Source organism: Arabidopsis thaliana, chromosome 4 (genome assembly GCF_000001735.4).
Source record: "Arabidopsis thaliana chromosome 4, partial sequence".
Taxonomy (NCBI): Eukaryota; Viridiplantae; Streptophyta; class Magnoliopsida; order Brassicales; family Brassicaceae; genus Arabidopsis; species Arabidopsis thaliana.
The window spans coordinates 15985093-16002324 of NC_003075.7; the positions used below are offsets into that span (position 1 = coordinate 15985093).

Genomic DNA, 17232 nt, shown 5'->3' on the forward strand with positions numbered 1-17232 from the left:
ATCACCATTTTGGTATAATATCATATCGTGAAGAGCAATTTAGTTAATTGCAAGGGAAATTGGAAAAGGGCAAGTGACTGTCTTGGAAAGCTACTTGGAATAACGTTTAGTAATTATTTTTGTTTATTCACTTTTTAAATTACTCCAGTTTGTATGCTACACATGATCACTTACTAGACATCTGACATCAATTGATATTTGTGGACACGACTTCTTCTGTACAACATAACATATAGTACATATAAACATATAGATACTCGTCACCCAAGGATCGAGGCTTATCTTCTTCCTTCTTCTTCTTTTTTTGCTGGTCTAATGTCTCTGTCTTCTTCAGCTTTGTCTCCAACTCCAAGTTATAGAGAGAAACAATATACAGAGTTCTTTGATCATTCTGCCTTCTCCATCAGCTTTATACCATATGCTTGCAATATATCCAAAGCTGTATGTATCACACCACATATCCCAAACACACAACAAATCAACATCATTGTCTTTATCTGCAACACACATCATTACTTTTGAAGCGGAATTCTAATTTACCTGGCAAATACACCTCTGCTTCGAGAGGCCTTAAGACTCCTCTTGTCTTGATCTTGTCTTCAATTAACAGCTGCAACACACAACATCATAAAACATACGCTTAAAACTTTCATTTTAGAGAAATATAGACAGGAAAAAGTGGTGATCAAAGTCTTAGTAAGGACCAGAGCTCCAATGGCTGCAGGGATCCCAACAGTCTTGGCCATAGCGGTTGTTGTTTGTCCATTCTTGATGTCCCCGAATTCCAAAAGAGTCGCAGTGTGCTTCTCTATACGTTTGCTTTCAAGGAATTCCACTTCTACTTCGTGATGCAAAAGCACCATGTCCTGAAAACATAATGCAAAAGATTGTCCAAAGTTTATGTCAGTAAGTAACACCAAATACAAGTGAGAGAAGAAAACTAATGCTTTCACATGAAACAGAGACCTGTTCATTTCCGGAATAAGCTAGTTTCTCTTCCATTAGGTAACAAGTTGCATCAAATACGCTTTTACACAGTGATGGAACCTCCCTCTCTTCGTTGAACCCCAAGAATCTAAGACACCACAAAAGAATTGGGGTTAGGAGTTTCGTAGAAGAATTGGAATCACACTGCAACATTCAGATTATATATCTTCATGGAGAAGCTTACACAATTGTTTTGGCAGCTTTGGCTGCAGTCTCCTTGGAATGTCCAAGCTTGATAATTCTCTTGCTTATCTCTTCTTCTCCCGCTAGGGGCTCTGATTCATTGTCTGCATCCTTATTTAGAATGTTACTTAAAAGAGCACCAAACGTAATCCTCTTTCCAGTGGAGAGTACTTGATTTGCTTCACTGTCAAAGAATCCAAGTTTCGAAAGTGTTGCCATTATCATACTAAACCCTGTACAAGCCAAAAGAAAACAAGTGTTAAGCCTTCAGATATGGAGAAGTGAGTCGTGAGTTGTGATTATGGAGTTCATGCCTTCATATCTGAGTGTTCCACGAAATATCGTTGTTGCTTCGCTCTCGATGCCATAATGTTCCCCGTAAACCAAGGAGTCACGATTTGGAAAACACTCCAATGCAAAAGCTGGAAGATTAGGTACTCGGAATCTTGCCGCGGAATCATAGAGATTCTTCCCTGCGATTTACATTGCTCGGTTAAACAAAAATGATGTGTAGTGAAGCTAAACTACTCCAACCTCTCCTGCATGTAGACATATTTTGTTTTTCATACCATCAACATGTATTATGTCGCCGTTGCTTTTGTATTTGGCGGGGTTTTGACCAGCTCGAATTGCTCCAGCAGGGTTCCAGCTGAAAATACCGAGATGTAATTGAGTAAGCGAAATTCTGAAAGGATGTCTAAATGAGTTAAACAAAACAAAATATGTTAATGGCGTAAAGGACTACCGTACCTAAATTTATATGCTAATGGATTATTTGCTGCAGCAGGAGAGGGAAGCCCTCCACAATAAGAGGTAAAAGACTTCACTTTCCCTTTTTTGATATGAGCATCGTTGATCATTTTCATCGCCATCATGTGATCTGAAAGATTCATTGTAGGATCACCTTCTCAGTTATCCGGGAAATATTTTGAAGATAAATGCACTTAAGTTAAATCAAGTGAACAAATGATCTTAAGAGATACTATGTTGTGAGATATCATACCGATTCCAGGGTCCAGTCCCATTTCGCCTAGAATCGTTATCCCAGCACTCTTAGCCTTCTCATGTAACATGGACGTTTCATCATCAACATAGCTAGCAGTGACGAGATGCTTCTTCAGCTGAGTGAATCAGAAAGAAGAAGCAGAGACATTTAGGAACCGGAAACTACTGAAAGAATGTGTTATGCAGAGGAAGTTTAACCTCTATGTCGAATAACATTTGCAAATTTCATAACTTCACTCGGAAAACGCATTAAACGTTAGGAATTTACCTCAATGCATGTCTTTGCTACAACAGCATGACAACTTGCAGGTAATAAACTTAGGACAACATCAACCTGCGTGCAATGAAAAAAAAATATAAGATCATGGAGAACAGTGGAGTTTGAAGTAAAGGTGATCTAAGAACAGAGAAGTTAGGAAAATACCTGAGAAACATACTTAAGGAGACTTTCACTATCAGATACATCTAGCCGAACTGCTTCTACATCTGAAATACCTTCAACCGTCTGCGGAAAATTTGATCATCAGTAAAACTTGAAAAGATTGATAGTTCATCGTATACACTGAATTACTCAGATGAAGCCCAAAGGCTTCTCCTACCTCTTTGGCATCCTTAAGATACAGAGACGCGACAATCACATGAACATCTGTTTTCTCTTCAGAGTCTGCTCCGAAATATGTTTTGTACCATTGCTGTGACGAAATGGTTCTAACTGAAGCTAGGAAATCAGCAGCTGGGCGACACACACGTCCAGCACCAAGAATCAAAACACCTGATTTTTTCGTCATTTCAGGCTTCTCTTTTATCTCATTTTCTTGCTGGACTTTACCAATCTTCAGTGAGATCTTATTTGCTTCTCTATGTGGGGATATATAATCTTCATTTGGATTAGCTAACCGAGTTAATGAATCAATGATTTGATCCAATACTCTCTTATCATCCGCACCAACCTACCAAGATAATGCAAGATGGGTTCTTTAACAAGTGGGAATAGGTTAATGTGGGGCCAGAATGTTTTTGGCTTGTAGTTTGTTTACTTGTTTTAAAAACTTACGAGACTTAGTGAAAAGGACATTGAACCTAAACGTGACATTAAAAACTCTTGACAGTTGTTCCATGTGAATGATTAGGTTTTATCCAGAAAGAAACTTACTTCAAGTTCTGAGTACGATTCAGCATCAGCGCTCTGCCCCAGTTCACATTTAGCCAAATGAAATGAGCCACCAGCCGCTTCGATCATATCAAGAGCTTCGTTTATCAGAAACTTATCAAATAGGTGTCCGCTCAGAGATACCTACAAATGATTTGTCTCAATCAAAATCATCACAAAATGCTGTGACAGATGTCGAAAAAGTATCAATCTTTGGTCAAAAAGTTGATAGAGATATGAATCATAAGTCTTGAACTATATATTTTCTTAATTCATTAGCTTAAATCATATGATTCGGAAACTAGTTATATATACTTTCTTCATCAAAACTAACCAATATGTTGAATGTTCTCTGGCTGGAAACCCCGTTGGCGATAATATTATCTTGTGCCTCTCTGCAGTTAAAGTGGGTAAAGATGAAAACATAGTTTAGAGAAGAGGCCTAAATATTTCAGATGAAGTAACGCTCGAAGCAGAACATACTCTGGATTTGACTTCCTCATACGTGGAATATACTCATACAAAGATGTCAATTCTCCCCTATAGCTTATGCAAGCCCTCTTCAGATGTGCTGGTAGATCTGAAATTTCAGTCATTGAAGCCAAACTACCGACAAATCCGGAAAGAATATCTCCAAAATGCTGGGATGCCTTTTTCAGGACACAAGAACTCCCACTCAATACAAGGTTTTTAACTTTAGATTTAATCTTAAGTACTATAACTGTAACCTTCATACATACCTCTTTTGCAAATTCTGTGGGTAAAATGTCAACAGCCATGCATAGTACGCCATCCCCATCCATGTCATCGTAGTATGAATTGTTCGAGGGATTAAACCTAGAGATAGTGTTTAGCTCGACGAGTTTCATCATAGTAAACGTAGATGACTCAAAAGAAAGCTCTTCCTAAGTATATATTACCTGAAGAAAGGGGAATCGATTAAAGTAGCTCGGTTAACAAATTCAATGGAGCCACCGATGTCACAAGTTATATCACATATGCCTACTAGTGGGAGTCCTTTTTTTGTTAAATCTTGAAGCTGTTTTGTGCTCAGAAGACAGGGAAACCTCTTCTCCCAGTACATACAGTTTACTGCACAGAAAGTCATAGGGGTTACACACTGGAACTAACCAAAATGAGATGGTCACAGTCACGGAGTGGACAGAGGATTTGCTTATATGTAAACTCTTGAGCTTTAAAGGTAAAACAGTGATCAGGATCTACCAAGAACAGACGTATATGGCGATATCTTTTCGTGGAAAACTGGATTGTAATGTTCCGGGTGTGCATAATAGTCGGCCTAAACATCATAAGCTTGAAGAATTAATAGGTATTCTACTTTAGCGTAGTGGAACAAAAGTCACAGCCAAGGAGCTAAGAAGGTAAGTGTTACTTTGTCGAATGACTTTGATGGATCTTTGTGTTCAACCATGTCTTGGCTGGTAATAATACAACCATATACTTGATAGACTCGCTTTGTTGAAATCCCATTTTGACTAATTCCTTTGTCCTGTGAGAAATATACATTTCAGAATCTTCAAAACTCTGAAACCAAATAAAAAGCAAAGCGTGACTTACTTTTACAAATAGTTCAGGAAGTTTGCTTGGTTCAACAAAAGTGTGAGGAAGAAGCTTGAAAATTTCTTGCGCCCCCAGAGAAACTGCGGATGAGAAATTTTTTAATGAGATGAAACATATGCAGAAGGATTCAAAGAACTCGCAGTAGAACTAAAGAAGATACCATTTCCTGTTCCGGTGAAGACAAATACAAGAGGGCAGATTCCTAATGGCAGTCCCTGGCTTGCAATTTCTTCACCAACAGAAATTACAGCGGCTTTTGCAGCAGCCAATGAGGAATACATATACGATGCACCGAGCGAGAGGAAAGGTGTTGAGTATCCTAGACTTAGATATCCTGCATCAAACATGGAAAATTACATCTCATCTTGTTCTGCACAGAAACATGTCCTGATCATCAGAATTATAACATGAGCTTACGCTGTCCAAGTCCGTGTAAGAAGTCAACAAGACCAGCTCTGCCTGCATATTTACCAAACGCCAATAATCGTTTCCCATGATCCCCAACAATGAGCTCATAATCACACAAAGTCACTCTCTCAGAAAGAATCTGCAATTGGATACCCCTTTTGTCAACATTCCTCAGTATCTTAGATAGGACTAAAAGGATAAATGAAAAGTGTAATACTTTATCCAACAAAGGCATGTTCTCTTTCTGTGCCTTATGAGTATGTGAAAAGAAAGCGTATGCTCTCTCTGGAAGAATCATTTCTAGCTGCAAACAGAATCAAATCTCATAAACTGATATATATATAGAAGAAAAAAAGGAACTCTTTTTAATGCAAATTCCCACACCTCAGGTTGTTTGATTCCAAGTATAAGCCCACAATCAGACAAATCATCAGAAATTTCACACCCAACATCTTCATACAAGGCATCATGATGGATACGCTTAGCAGATGGCTGAACCACAATGCGGGAAATGCCGGTTCTGTCTTTCCCACCGTGTAAAAGGCGAGCGCAATGCGATGGCGTCAATGGTGTTCGTCTCTCCCATTTGTTAACTGTTTCAGCTAGAATCCCCACAACTCCATTCCCCAACTTCTTCTCCTCCTCATGGCCATTTGAATTCATCTTTCATGTAAAAACATATAATCTCTGCAGATGAACAACAAACCCTTATTTTAAACACCCTGGAATAGATTCACAAACATTTCATATTTCGAGTTTCATCAACCAAACATCAAAAACCCAAACTTTAATGTGAAACTGTTGAAAATCGAACAAACTGGGAACAGAAATTTAACGAGTTGAGAAATAGCTTTTGCTCGAGCGATTAATTGAAAACTCAAATCAGAACAGAACAGAACAGAACAGAGCAGAGAGGAAGAGAGGAACGCAAATTATTAAATCCAAAGTGAAAAAATGAAGGCAGTGATTTAGCTAAAGCGCTCTCCAAATTTGCATTCCTCAAGATGGGAAAATTATGGAAGAAGGAATCAAAACGTACCTGATGAGTTTGATCATGCAATGCCTGTGAGCTGGTTTGTCAAGAAAAAATACAAGTTTTTTTTTTTCTTTGGAATTAGTGAGTTTTTTAGGCGCAGTAATAATCTCTTTCCGTCCTTTTTATAAGCTAAATTACGTATATGATTAATATATTGTGGGCGTGTTAGCGAAAGATTAAATTAATATAATATAATATTTCTTGTTATAATGTATGATGTGACAAGAATTCTTTTTGTTAATAATGATCTGTAATCAGCTATAATTATTTTCCCCTTTCTTCAGGTAATCATTTTTGTTAATAATGATCTGTCAAAAAAAAAAAAAAATCCTCGTGTTCATTTTTTTTTGAAACAGAACATAACTTAATTAAGCTCTTTCGAAAACTACTTTTAGTTATAACTTAATGTGGCTTTCACATAATGGATATGCTCCGAAACTATCTAATGCAATAGAGAGACATTAATTAAGTTTGTTGTATACACGAGAACAACGTGAGCCAGCCAATGTTGTAAAAATAATATATATAGTATATAATGCCATAGACAATAATAATGAAATCAAACGAAACAAATGAAATAAGTATTTTTACTATTTAAAGAAAGCAAAAACAAGAAAGGAACAAGCTCTTGTTTACGTGGATGGATACTTGGATAGGACCGAGGGAGGATCAATCCAATCGAAAATGTATTACGTGTATTCGAAGAGAAATAGACAGAGATGAGTGAAGACGTTTGCTCACGTAGCTACTATATCCTCGATGACGACGCTTACCAGTTACCACTTTCCGTGTTCTCTACGTCTCTCTCTTCTGAGACTTTTTTTAACATTATTAACTCTTTAATATGTTGGGTTACGTATATGATGATTTCAAGTTAGGGATATTAATAGATTCTTGGATGAAACGCACCGTTTTACTAAAAATTCCCAAGTATTATTTGCAGAGAGTGGGCTTGAGTTGTTGTCTTAATTTGGCCCAAGTTCCTTTTGCCTTGGCATTTGTAACCCAAAGAAGAATGAGAACAAGCTTCTTCAATTTAGGAATTAAGGAGTGCACAAAGGTGACTTCAAAATCAGTGTGTACGAACAATAGTATGGCCTAAAACGATTATGCTACCAACAGAGGATGCATGGGCCGCGGTGGGCAGACATACGATTCAACCTCGACAAGTGTTCTTCTTATGAAATATCTATGGGCCTTACCCAATAAACTATTTCAAGAAAAAACAATTTGAAAGTGAAACTTGAACATTGTTTTGGTATCAGTTCATCGATATCGCTGCAAGCTTAGATTTCGTTGACGGCTTTTCTTTTGTTTAATTTATTAGGTTTTCTTTTAAAAGTTTAATTAAATAGACGTAGTTAATTGGAGATGGCCTGGGAACAAGTTCTGGGCATTGACTTTGCAATGGCACAAAAGTCGAGATGCGAGAAGAGATTCCTCAACGAGGCTACAAAGTAACAGTGGTCCTATCCTTTTGCTTTTTACACCCATCTCTTTTTTTTTCATACATTTTTTCTCACAAATAAAGAACTTTTCTTCTTTCTTTTTTCTGCTATTTTTTTTAACGTTGTGCATGTGTAAATCTGAAACTCTCTAGTAAAACTTTTCTGTAATATCATTTGCTTACATAATTTGACTATGATTTTTTTGGTAAATGAAACATCATGCAACAACCTCGAGTTGAATGTGCATCTAGAAACATGATGTTGGATTTATAAATATTCACTTTCAACTCAACCTTTTACCAAAAAAAATAAAAAATATATTCACTTTCAAAGTGAGAGATTTCACAAACTCAAATAACCATAGAACAATAGCATTTGTATGACATGACCACAAAAGGTTGTTGTATTCTTGGATGGAGAATTCAACGCCAAGTTTGACAAAATGATAAAAGACAAATGTGACTTGATGCCCAAAAAAAAAAGAGAAAAGAGATTTGTTTGTTTTATGGAATTTTAATTTGATACGTATATATATAAGAGAAACACGAGCAAAAGAAAAAGTAGTTACTTTTAATTTATTATTCGAAAGGTAAAACTGTTTAAAATAAAAAAAGAAAAAGAAAAAGGAATGAAAAAAAAAGAAAGAAAGAAAGAAAGAAAGAAGAGAAGACAACCCACACGAATCGCCACTTTTGAAGAGAGAAGAGAAGAGAAGAGGCAGCTCCTAACTTTCTCTTTTGCTTTTGTCTCCATCTTTTATTTCACACCCGTGACCGTGCCATCTCCACACTCTCCGTGCGTTAATCCTGGTTTTATGATTTACTTTAATTCTCCTGTATGTGAACATCAATGGTGAAAAAACTTACGCCAACTAAAAAAGGTAGCTAGTTAGCGTTATTTCAGCTAACTCAAACAAAAGTTAGTTGGCCTAAGTTTTTCTTTTTGTTATTTTTTTAGTCAATTCCCTATTGAATAACTCCAAAAATGCTGTCATAAATTATTATTTTTGTTTTATGTACTTGTATTCTGTTTTGTCTCAATTATTTCTCCAATCAGACAAAGAATAGCAGTTTAAAGTCAATATTTATGTTCACAGGTTATAGTTTTGGTTTTGGGGATAGTAGTGAAGAAGAAGTTGCACAACACACAATCTTTCCCTTTTTACTTGTCTCTCTCTCCCCACAAGAGTATCTTCTTTGTAGGGGATTGTCAACGCTCTTCGATAGAGGTGCCCAAGAAGCTTCTCTTCTCTCTCTCTCTCTCTCTTCAATGCCCTCCTCTGCTACTAGCACATATCTCCTCTCTTTAAAACAAGTCTCTCTCACAGCTTCTTCACCACTCCTTCTCCAGCTCAAAGACCGTTTCTTTCACCAGCCAAAGCTCCTTAACATGGGATTCTCAACTGGGAAAAGAAAATCAAGAGATGAAGAAGAAGATAGAGTGAGCTTCTTCGCTTCTGAATTCCCCATGGATGACCTCAACGATGACGTTCTCGAGAGAGTCCTCTCATGGCTACCAACTTCTTGCTTCTTTCGTATGAGCTCTGTTTGCAAAAGATGGAAATCAAGCCAAACCTCGAAAAGCTTCAAGCTTGCTTGCTCTCAAATCCCTACTCGAGATCCTTGGTTCTTCATGATCGACAACGATTCCAATTCTTCCTCCTTCGTTTTCGACTCCACTGAGAACTCCTGGAAAAATCTCAACCGCCGCGATTTCCTCCACCACCACCGTCAAGATTTCATCCCCGTCGCTTCTTCCGGCGGCTTGCTCTGTTACCGCTGCTCCATCTCCGGCGACTTCCTCCTCCGTAATCCACTCACTGGATCTTCTCGTGACATTCCTTCTCAAGATAACAACAACAACAAACCTCTCCAAGCCGTAGCCATGACCACCACTACTGTTACTCCCTCCAGCTATACGCTCGTTACCATCTCCGGTGAAATCCCAAATCTCAGTTTCAAGATCTACGAATCAAACGCAGATTCTTGGAGCAAAGACCAAGAACTGGAATCAGTCAAGAACAATGATTCATCATTACATGATGATTATGATACTGACAGTGGCACAGTCTACTTTCTTAGCAAACAAGGAAACGTTGTCGTGGCGAGTAACAATCTTCAGAGAAGTCCGTCGAAGCAATACTCTTCCGTTATTACCGTTACAGATGAAGCCGAAATCGTCTATTTTCTCAGCTCTTACGGAACAATTGTAGCTTGTGATCTCACTAAACGATGCTTCACCGAGCTACCAAAGCTTCTTCCTCCGTTCCTAGAGTACTCCATCGACTTGGTGGAATGTGAAGGAACAATGTATGTGATTCTTCTCTCTGAGTTCTTTGAAAGCGCAAGTTTAAGGATCTGGAGACTTGACAATAACCGGGAATGGGTTCAAGTCGGGATGTTGCCTCCCGCGTTGTCTCATGAGTTATACGGTAAGAAAGGCGACATAAACTGCGTTGGAGGAGCTGGAAACAAGATACTCGTGTGCTTCAATGCTAGTCCTCCAGAAGTGTATTGTAGATACTTTGTGTATGATTTAGTTGCAGAAGAGTGGAACGAGTTGCCGAAATGCTTCAAGGATGGAGAAGCTGTGGATTTTGTTTCCGCTCTTTCTTTCCAGCCTAGGATCGAGGCTACAGTTTGAAATTTTTTAGCTTTTATTGTATGGATTGTGTGTATTCTTTCTATTCAGGAAAATGCAATGTAACTTGATTTGTAATCTGTTGACATTGGTTAGAACAGGAATGCTCTGTTTTATGCAAAAAAATATCAATGCTCTGTTGAAATTTAGCTTTACTTTCCAGATTCAAACTACCAATAATCACCACATGAGCAAATACCATCCTTGAACCGGTGAAACCGGTTTGCATCTCTAAGTACAATCTCTCTATTATACACCTTTGCTATATATTTCATCGCGTTGTGACAATCTCCACAGACGCGTAGATTCTTAATCACACGGATTGGTGTGGATGGAGGAGTGCTCAAAAGTCCGAAAGCAACTGCTAGCTTCTCACTGTGGTAGTACAGGGCACGCTCTTTCTCTTCTTCTTCCACATCTACAAGTGTGAAATCTGTCTCAGGAACATACCCTTCTTGTTTGATGTCTCTTATCATGTCTTTTACTTTCCTGTATATCAACTCGGTTTGCCGGTTTGACCTATCATCCACGACAAATATATGTATCTTGTTTTTCACCTCGATCCAACTGAAACCCGGGTCTTTTTTCACTTTGTGCCCTTTCATCATCGTCCGGGCAAGTTTCATCTCATCCCATTTGGAAGCAGCAGCATACATATTGGATAAAAGAACATAAGCTGATGAGTCCAGTGGCTCTAGCTCCAAAAGCTTAGTTGCCACTCTCTTCCCTGTTTCTGTGTCCCCTTGAACTCGGCAAGCTGCAAGCAAAGTTCTGTACATCGATGCTGAAGCTTCCATGGACATTGACTCGATCAAATTTTCAGCCTGTTTAACAAGTCCAGCACGGCCAAGCGCATCAGCCAAACAAGAGTAGTGTTCTATTTCAGGTTTAATGCCATAGTCTCCATGCATTGATCGCATATGCTTGTATGCCTCTGATACCAAGCCTGAGTGACTGCAAGCAGAAAGAACGCCGATAAATGTGACCTTATCAGGTTTTATACCCAGAGATTTCATCTGTTTGAAAAGCTGGAGCGTTTCTTTCCCTTCCCCATGTTGAGCTAATCCCACTAACATGGCATTCCAGGCAGTGATGTTCATCATCTCTATTCTTTTAAACAAACAATATGCATCGTCTATGCTTCCACACTTAGCATACATGTCCACAAGTGAAGTTCCAACGAAAGGGTCATTCGTACAATTCAACTTGAGGGCATTTGCATGAATTTGGCGCCCCTGTTCTAATGCCGTCAAACAAGAGCTTGCTTTCGCAAGTGTGGCTATTGTAAATTCATCAGGCAACACTCCCATGAGCCTCATCTGGCTAAAAACATGAAACGCTCTTTCTTCTTCTCCATTTTCTATGCATCCTGATATCATAGTCGTCCAAGCAACATCGTCAGGTACGGGAATACTATCAAAGGCAAATTGTGCTGCACTCATATCGCCACATTTTACATACATATCCAAAATCCCACTGCTGACCCATAGATCTAAGTCATATCCAGATTTGATTGCATAAGCATGGACTTGCTTTCCTTGATTTATGGCAAACAAGAAACCACATGTCTTAAACACTGTTGCGAGCGTGAAATCATCAGATCTCTCTCCCTGTTTATGCATCAAAGCAAAAAGCTTCAGAGTCTTATGACCGTCATGACTTTGGGTATAACCAGCCATCATGGCATTCCAAGCGACGAGATCAAAATTATGCCTCTCAAACAAAATCTCTGCCTCTTTCATACATCTGTTCCGAGAGTAGGCATCAATCAGAGCAGTAGAGACAAAACTATCAGAAACATTATTGATTTTAATTGCATGAACATGTACTTGTTTACTCAACGACAAGCCTTCAGGAAGAGAAGAAGCAGCCTTTAGAACACTCGTCATAGTATACTGGTCTGGTTTGAGGCCGCAACGTAACAGCTGCATAAACAGACACACTGCTTCTACTTCTAAGCCATTTTGAGCTATTCCGGCAATAACTGAATTCCACGAAATCAAATCTCGTTCACTCATATTGTCAAATACTGTCCTAGCGAAACCGAATTTTCTCAGTTTACAGTACATGTTTATTAGACTATTCGAAACAGTAAGCATCAAATCAAGTCCTAACTTCAATGCCATACAATGAACTTGCTGCCCTAATGCTAAACTATCTACTTTAACAGCTGTAGCTAACATTAAAATAAATGTGACTTGATCACATTCCACGTCGGACTCTACCATATCCGCAAAACATTTGAGAAGAGCTGAATACTGGCCTGAATGGAGATATTCACTCAATCCTTTGTTCCTGAATATTATTTCTGAAACAGAAGAAGCATCATTACCATTTGCAAAGGATTTCACTTGTCCTGCATCAGAATCATCACCTGAAATTCTAGCAAGTAAACGCAGAGTGATTTCATTGGGATTTAAACCACTTGAATGAAATGCAGAAGAGAGGTCTATTGCTTCTTCCTTAAAACCCATTTCCAGATAAGCCTTCAACATCAAGTTCCATAACACCACATCTCTATAAGGCATCTCCTCAAACAAAACCTTACCTTCCTTAACCTTACCAAACTTCAAATATATGTTAACAAGAGCTCCGGCAACAAATTCATCACCGTCCAAACCAATCTTGCAAGCATACCCATGAAATGACTCTGAAGCCCACACATACCCAGAATGCAAACAAAGTTTCAACATTGGAGACAGAGTCATTCGACTGGTATACACAACGTCCTGGCGTAATATCCTGAAAAGAAGAAAAGCTTGTTGAATGTTCTCGACAACGCATTCGGAAGACTGAGCATAGGCAGCTAAAATCGAGTTCCAGGAAACAAGATCTCTGTCAGGCATTTTATCGAACACTCGGCGAGCATAAGTGAGTGATCCACACTTGGAGTACATGGAGATGAGATTGTTAATCAGGAATCGTTCTGGGTTTTCCTCGAAGGTTAGGATACGTGCGTGTGTACATTTTCCGAGCATCAAGTCCGACGAGGTGATTGCATTCCGAAGAAAGCCGAACCATTGTGACGAAGACGAGGAAGATGAAGACGGCGAAGCAGCAGAAGTAAAACGCAGAGGACGGAGACATTGAACAATGAGAGATGTGTGAAAGGAGAAAGGGATGGCCTTGGAGGTTGATCGCATGATCGGGTTAAAAATGTAACCTTTTAAAGTTGAGAGGTGTTATCTTGCAAACCAAGCAACTCATGAGATGGTAACCGGTTTTTGCGTAATCTTGTCTCCGGAGATTCCAATTAGCATTTGACCAAATTAATTGGTTCAAAATTAAACCTAACAAACAAGTTTTCTTATTTAATCGACGCTTAGACAACCAATTAAAGTTTATTTAATCGGCGCCTATACAACCAATTAATTTTTCCATATGCCCGTTAACTTATATTCATGTGCTTTAAAAGGTTAAAAATACAACTATATTTTGATCAAAAGTTAATGTACGTGCCTAAAATAGTTTAAAAAACAACTGTAGTCGTTTGTGCTTTTGGTCCAATCCTTATAGCTTTTATACCTCTCTTTAAGTTGGGTTAGGTATCCCTTTATCGGGGTTGGGTCTTTTAAGTTTCAGTTTTTAAAAATATTTGGGCTTGACCCATTTTGTAATGTTCCATCTTATGATAAAAAGTCAATAAACAGATCTTTAGGCAAAAAAAAAGAAAAAAAAACTGTACAGTAGTGAACAATAAGTTACACAACAAATGAAATCTCGACCCACGCGCTGCAGGTCCTCTCAATTTTAAATTTATGAAAAAATCCCCAAAAAGGAGGGTTATAGTCCACGGATTATAGTCTCACGCGCTGCAACGCGCATGTGATGCGAGTGGTTTTGTATTTTTAATTCCTACACGCGTGTAGTTCTATTTGAATAAACTTCACCAATCACAACCATAATCGTTCTATGTTTCTTTTTGAATAAACACTTCGGATTTCCTATATTTCGGACTCCAATTCGGATTTTCATGGCTAAGGTTGTCTGAATAAATTAATTCCTATGAATTTAACACGAAAATAAAAATACAACTATATATTTGCTCGTATTAAAAACAAAAATATATAAAAGATTTTTTTAAAAAGATAGAAAACCCCTTAAACTAATACAATGTACGCTCAGGCAACCATGAAACACGTTTTAGGCTCCAACCACCTGAAAATCTGATCTTGGCCTAAGAATATTGGACATATCTAAACACAAGTTTTAAGATTTGACACGAATTTCGACATAAATAAGGCTTTAAATGGGGGAGATTTATCATTTGAGTATAGTTTTGTTTTTTTGGCAGCTGTAAAAATTTTGTTATTATATTTTTGGAATTTTGTTTTGAGACACAAAAATCGTAAAAACAGTTTTTGGATTCTCTACCAAAAAAAAACTCCTAGATTTTAGGAAAACAAAATCTTTAAGAAGTTGATTAGGTAATAAACTGTTTTTTTTTTAATAGTAAATCTAAGAACCGTTGTCTTTTTGTTTGGTTCAACTTCAAAAACCATTGTAATATCTAGTTTTTTTACATGGACTTTAGAAATCATTCTTGTACAGATTCAAGGAAAAACAATTATCGTGTATATTAAAGAATGGAAACAAATATAAAAATCACACCATTCCTTCAACGTTACATCCCTACACATTGAATACGATTATCTTCCATATTATGATCTTTTTAAAAAAAAAGATTTTGTCCATTTCTCACCCTTTCTCATACTCTCTTTTTTTCTCGGACAAGAAGGCTACAGAAAGATATGTCGCTGTCGTCTTACCTCAGCCCGACGCGCCTTCTAGAAGGCTACCTCCGCCGTTGTCTCAGGGCGGCAGGACTGACGTCGCAGACGCTTTCCATAGACTCTGAAACAACCATCCACTTCTGGGGCCCACCACCTCTAGACCACCGGAGCGACGATGACAGACCGGTTATGCTTCTCCTCCACGGCTTCGGTCCGTCGTCCATGTGGCAGTGGCGGCGACAGATGCAAGCCTTCTCTCCCTCCGCTTTCAGGGTTTATTCTCCCGATCTTGTCTTCTTCGGCGACTCTACCTCTTCCTCCACCAATCGCACCGAAGTCTTCCAGGTTTTATAAACCTATGTCTCTATCTCTCTATTTATTATAAGTATATGTTTGATTCCACAATTTTCCCATTAGATTTACCGATGATATTATTGTTTTTTTAAAACGAAACAGAATTGAGAATGATTACGAACGCTAGCATCATGACTCGGTGAAAAACAAATCAGATAAAGAACCAAAGAGCAAAAATATTTCAGAAATTTGTTTGTTAATTTGGATTTAGAATAAAGTATAGTATAAGAATTTCTTACAAGAAAAAGCTACTATATATATATATATATATATATATATATGTTCCTTTTTTGTTAAATATATAATCATTTGATTTCCTTGCTACAATGCTACTACATATTTTTAATATCTGAATCTCAAAACTGTGATCAGTATATTATGATCAATCCTTCATGCTCTCTAGAAAGTATCTCAAAAGTGAAATAAGCGATAGTCGTGTTTAAATAAAATATGTTTTGAACTCTTTTTAGTATTAAAACATATACGTAATATAAAACAATTAGGCGGAATGTATGGCAAAGCTAATGGCGAAAATAGGAATAGGGAAGTATAATGTGGCTGGAACAAGCTACGGGGGGTTTGTTGCGTACCACATGGCCAAAATGTGGCCGGAAAAAGTGGAGAAAGTGGTGATTGCAAGCTCCGGCATCAACATGCGAAAGTGTGACGGTGAAAGTTTATTGCAAAGATCCAATTGTGAGTGCATCGAGAAGGTTATGTTACCATCCACTGCAACTGAGTTTCGCACACTTATGGCTTTGGCATCTTCATGGCGGTTAGTTCGTATGTTTCCTGATGCTCTCTGGAACGACGTAATCAATGTAAGCAGCTAAGTCTTGACTGGTATCTTCTTCATCTACTTCTTCTTCTTTTGGCTTTAGGGTTAAAGAACAATTTTTTGTTTAACATTTTCTTCTCTAGCAAACTTTGAAACTAATGTAGACTTATGCAATGTAGAATTTGTATAAAAAGAATAGAAAAGAGAAGATAGAATTGTTGAAGGGAGTGACTTTCGGCCGGAGCGAAAATTTAAACATCGATTCTCTTTCTCAGGTATTATTCAAACATCACAACTTAAATGCGAAATGTTTTACGTAGTTTACTTCAACGTTAATTAATAAGAGTACTTAAAATGCGATTCATATGATATGATCTTAGGAGGTCCTAATTGTATGGGGAGACAAAGATCAGATATTTCCTGTGAAGATGGCTTACGAATTAAAAGAGTAAGTAAAAGTATATTTTTGTTCAAGTTAAATTGCTCCAACAAAATCGAAGCATAATATTAAAATGCTAGCTTTAATGGATGGTATACTTGTGTAGGATTCTTGGAGACAAAACGAAACTAGAAATCATTGACAACACTTCACATGTTCCTCAGATTGAATGTGCTCAAGAGTTCAACAATATTGTTTTGAGATTTTTGAAGGGTTCTTAAGAGCCGTAATTTTATTCCATGCTACATGATTCTTCAGTTTTTTTTAAGTGTTAAACTATTGGTTACGTAATTTTGCGACTTTACTTGCCATGCTTTCTCATTTTTCATGTAAGAACTTTATCCATTACTGTCATTGTAGAGAACTCTATTTATAGCAAAAAGCAATACTAATATGCAACTTAATTTTCGTGATACATGAAAATAATTAATATGCAGATTTATGATACAACTATTGGTATGAGTTAGTTAGAATGGAGTTATGAATTGGG

At 37.7% G+C, this 17232-nt stretch overlaps 4 protein-coding genes across 9 annotated transcripts; 2 read left to right on the forward strand and 2 right to left on the reverse strand.

The window, feature by feature from the left end:
- Window positions 1-81: 81 nt before the first annotated feature.
- Window positions 82-6541, reverse strand: AT4G33150 (lysine-ketoglutarate reductase/saccharopine dehydrogenase bifunctional enzyme). Of its 4 annotated transcripts, none has more exons than NM_179155.4 (25): window positions 6354-6541; window positions 5699-6001; window positions 5532-5618; window positions 5324-5453; window positions 5067-5240; window positions 4904-4986; window positions 4719-4835; window positions 4550-4625; window positions 4246-4417; window positions 4066-4162; window positions 3809-3975; window positions 3660-3720; window positions 3329-3469; window positions 2775-3125; window positions 2600-2680; window positions 2444-2509; window positions 2174-2291; window positions 1921-2050; window positions 1740-1819; window positions 1485-1643; window positions 1172-1403; window positions 967-1075; window positions 705-866; window positions 541-610; window positions 82-439 (listed from the first exon to the last, which is right to left on the reverse strand). In NM_179155.4, the coding sequence occupies exons 2-25, from the start codon at window positions 5975-5977 to the stop codon at window positions 387-389; spliced, it is 3195 nt and encodes a 1064-aa protein (NP_849486.1). In that variant the 5' UTR covers window positions 5978-6001; window positions 6354-6541; the 3' UTR covers window positions 82-386. The 4 variants fall into 4 exon arrangements, with proteins under 4 accessions (NP_849486.1, NP_567914.1, NP_001328161.1 ...); NM_119469.4 differs by having other exon boundaries at window positions 97-439; window positions 5699-5977; window positions 6354-6444; NM_001342200.1 differs by lacking the exon at window positions 6354-6541 and having other exon boundaries at window positions 109-439; window positions 5699-6110.
- A 2323-nt stretch (window positions 6542-8864) lies between these two features.
- AT4G33160 (F-box family protein) lies at window positions 8865-10593 on the forward strand. Of its 2 annotated transcripts, none has more exons than NM_119470.4 (1): window positions 8865-10563. In NM_119470.4, the coding sequence occupies exon 1, from the start codon at window positions 8885-8887 to the stop codon at window positions 10439-10441; it is 1557 nt and encodes a 518-aa protein (NP_567915.4). In that variant the 5' UTR covers window positions 8865-8884; the 3' UTR covers window positions 10442-10563. The 2 variants fall into 2 exon arrangements, with proteins under 2 accessions (NP_567915.4, NP_001320121.1); NM_001342201.1 differs by having other exon boundaries at window positions 8927-10593.
- Window positions 10594-10608: 15 nt separating this feature from the next.
- AT4G33170 (Tetratricopeptide repeat (TPR)-like superfamily protein) lies at window positions 10609-13704 on the reverse strand (the record flags this gene model as incomplete). Its single annotated transcript, NM_119471.2, has 1 exon — window positions 10609-13704. The coding sequence occupies exon 1, from the start codon at window positions 13579-13581 to the stop codon at window positions 10609-10611; it is 2973 nt and encodes a 990-aa protein (NP_195043.1). The 5' UTR covers window positions 13582-13704.
- A 1218-nt stretch (window positions 13705-14922) lies between these two features.
- On the forward strand, window positions 14923-17177 carry AT4G33180 (alpha/beta-Hydrolases superfamily protein). 2 transcript variants are annotated; one of them, NM_119472.4, is made up of 5 exons: window positions 14923-15516; window positions 16029-16346; window positions 16483-16578; window positions 16684-16751; window positions 16849-17177. In NM_119472.4, exons 1-5 carry the CDS (start codon window positions 15190-15192, stop codon window positions 16961-16963), a joined length of 924 nt encoding a protein of 307 aa, NP_195044.2. In that variant the 5' UTR covers window positions 14923-15189; the 3' UTR covers window positions 16964-17177. The 2 variants fall into 2 exon arrangements, with proteins under 2 accessions (NP_195044.2, NP_001329348.1); NM_001342202.1 differs by having other exon boundaries at window positions 15014-15516; window positions 16029-16578.
- Window positions 17178-17232: the final 55 nt, after the last annotated feature.

Coding starts and splice junctions, on each gene's coding strand:
- AT4G33150 (NM_179155.4), bottom strand. CDS start 5,977: ATGAATTCAAATGGCCATGAGGAGGAGAAGAAGTTGGGGAATGGAGTT. Junction 1,644..1,739: donor CGACATAATACATGTTGATG/GTATGAAAAACA, acceptor TGTAAATCGCAG/GGAAGAATCTCTATGATTCC. Junction 440..540: donor AGCAGAGGTGTATTTGCCAG/GTAAATTAGAAT, acceptor TGATACATACAG/CTTTGGATATATTGCAAGCA.
- AT4G33160 (NM_119470.4), top strand. CDS start 8,885: ATGTTCACAGGTTATAGTTTTGGTTTTGGGGATAGTAGTGAAGAAGAA.
- AT4G33180 (NM_119472.4), top strand. CDS start 15,190: ATGTCGCTGTCGTCTTACCTCAGCCCGACGCGCCTTCTAGAAGGCTAC. Junction 15,517..16,028: donor ATCGCACCGAAGTCTTCCAG/GTTTTATAAACC, acceptor TAAAACAATTAG/GCGGAATGTATGGCAAAGCT. Junction 16,347..16,482: donor TCTGGAACGACGTAATCAAT/GTAAGCAGCTAA, acceptor TATGCAATGTAG/AATTTGTATAAAAAGAATAG.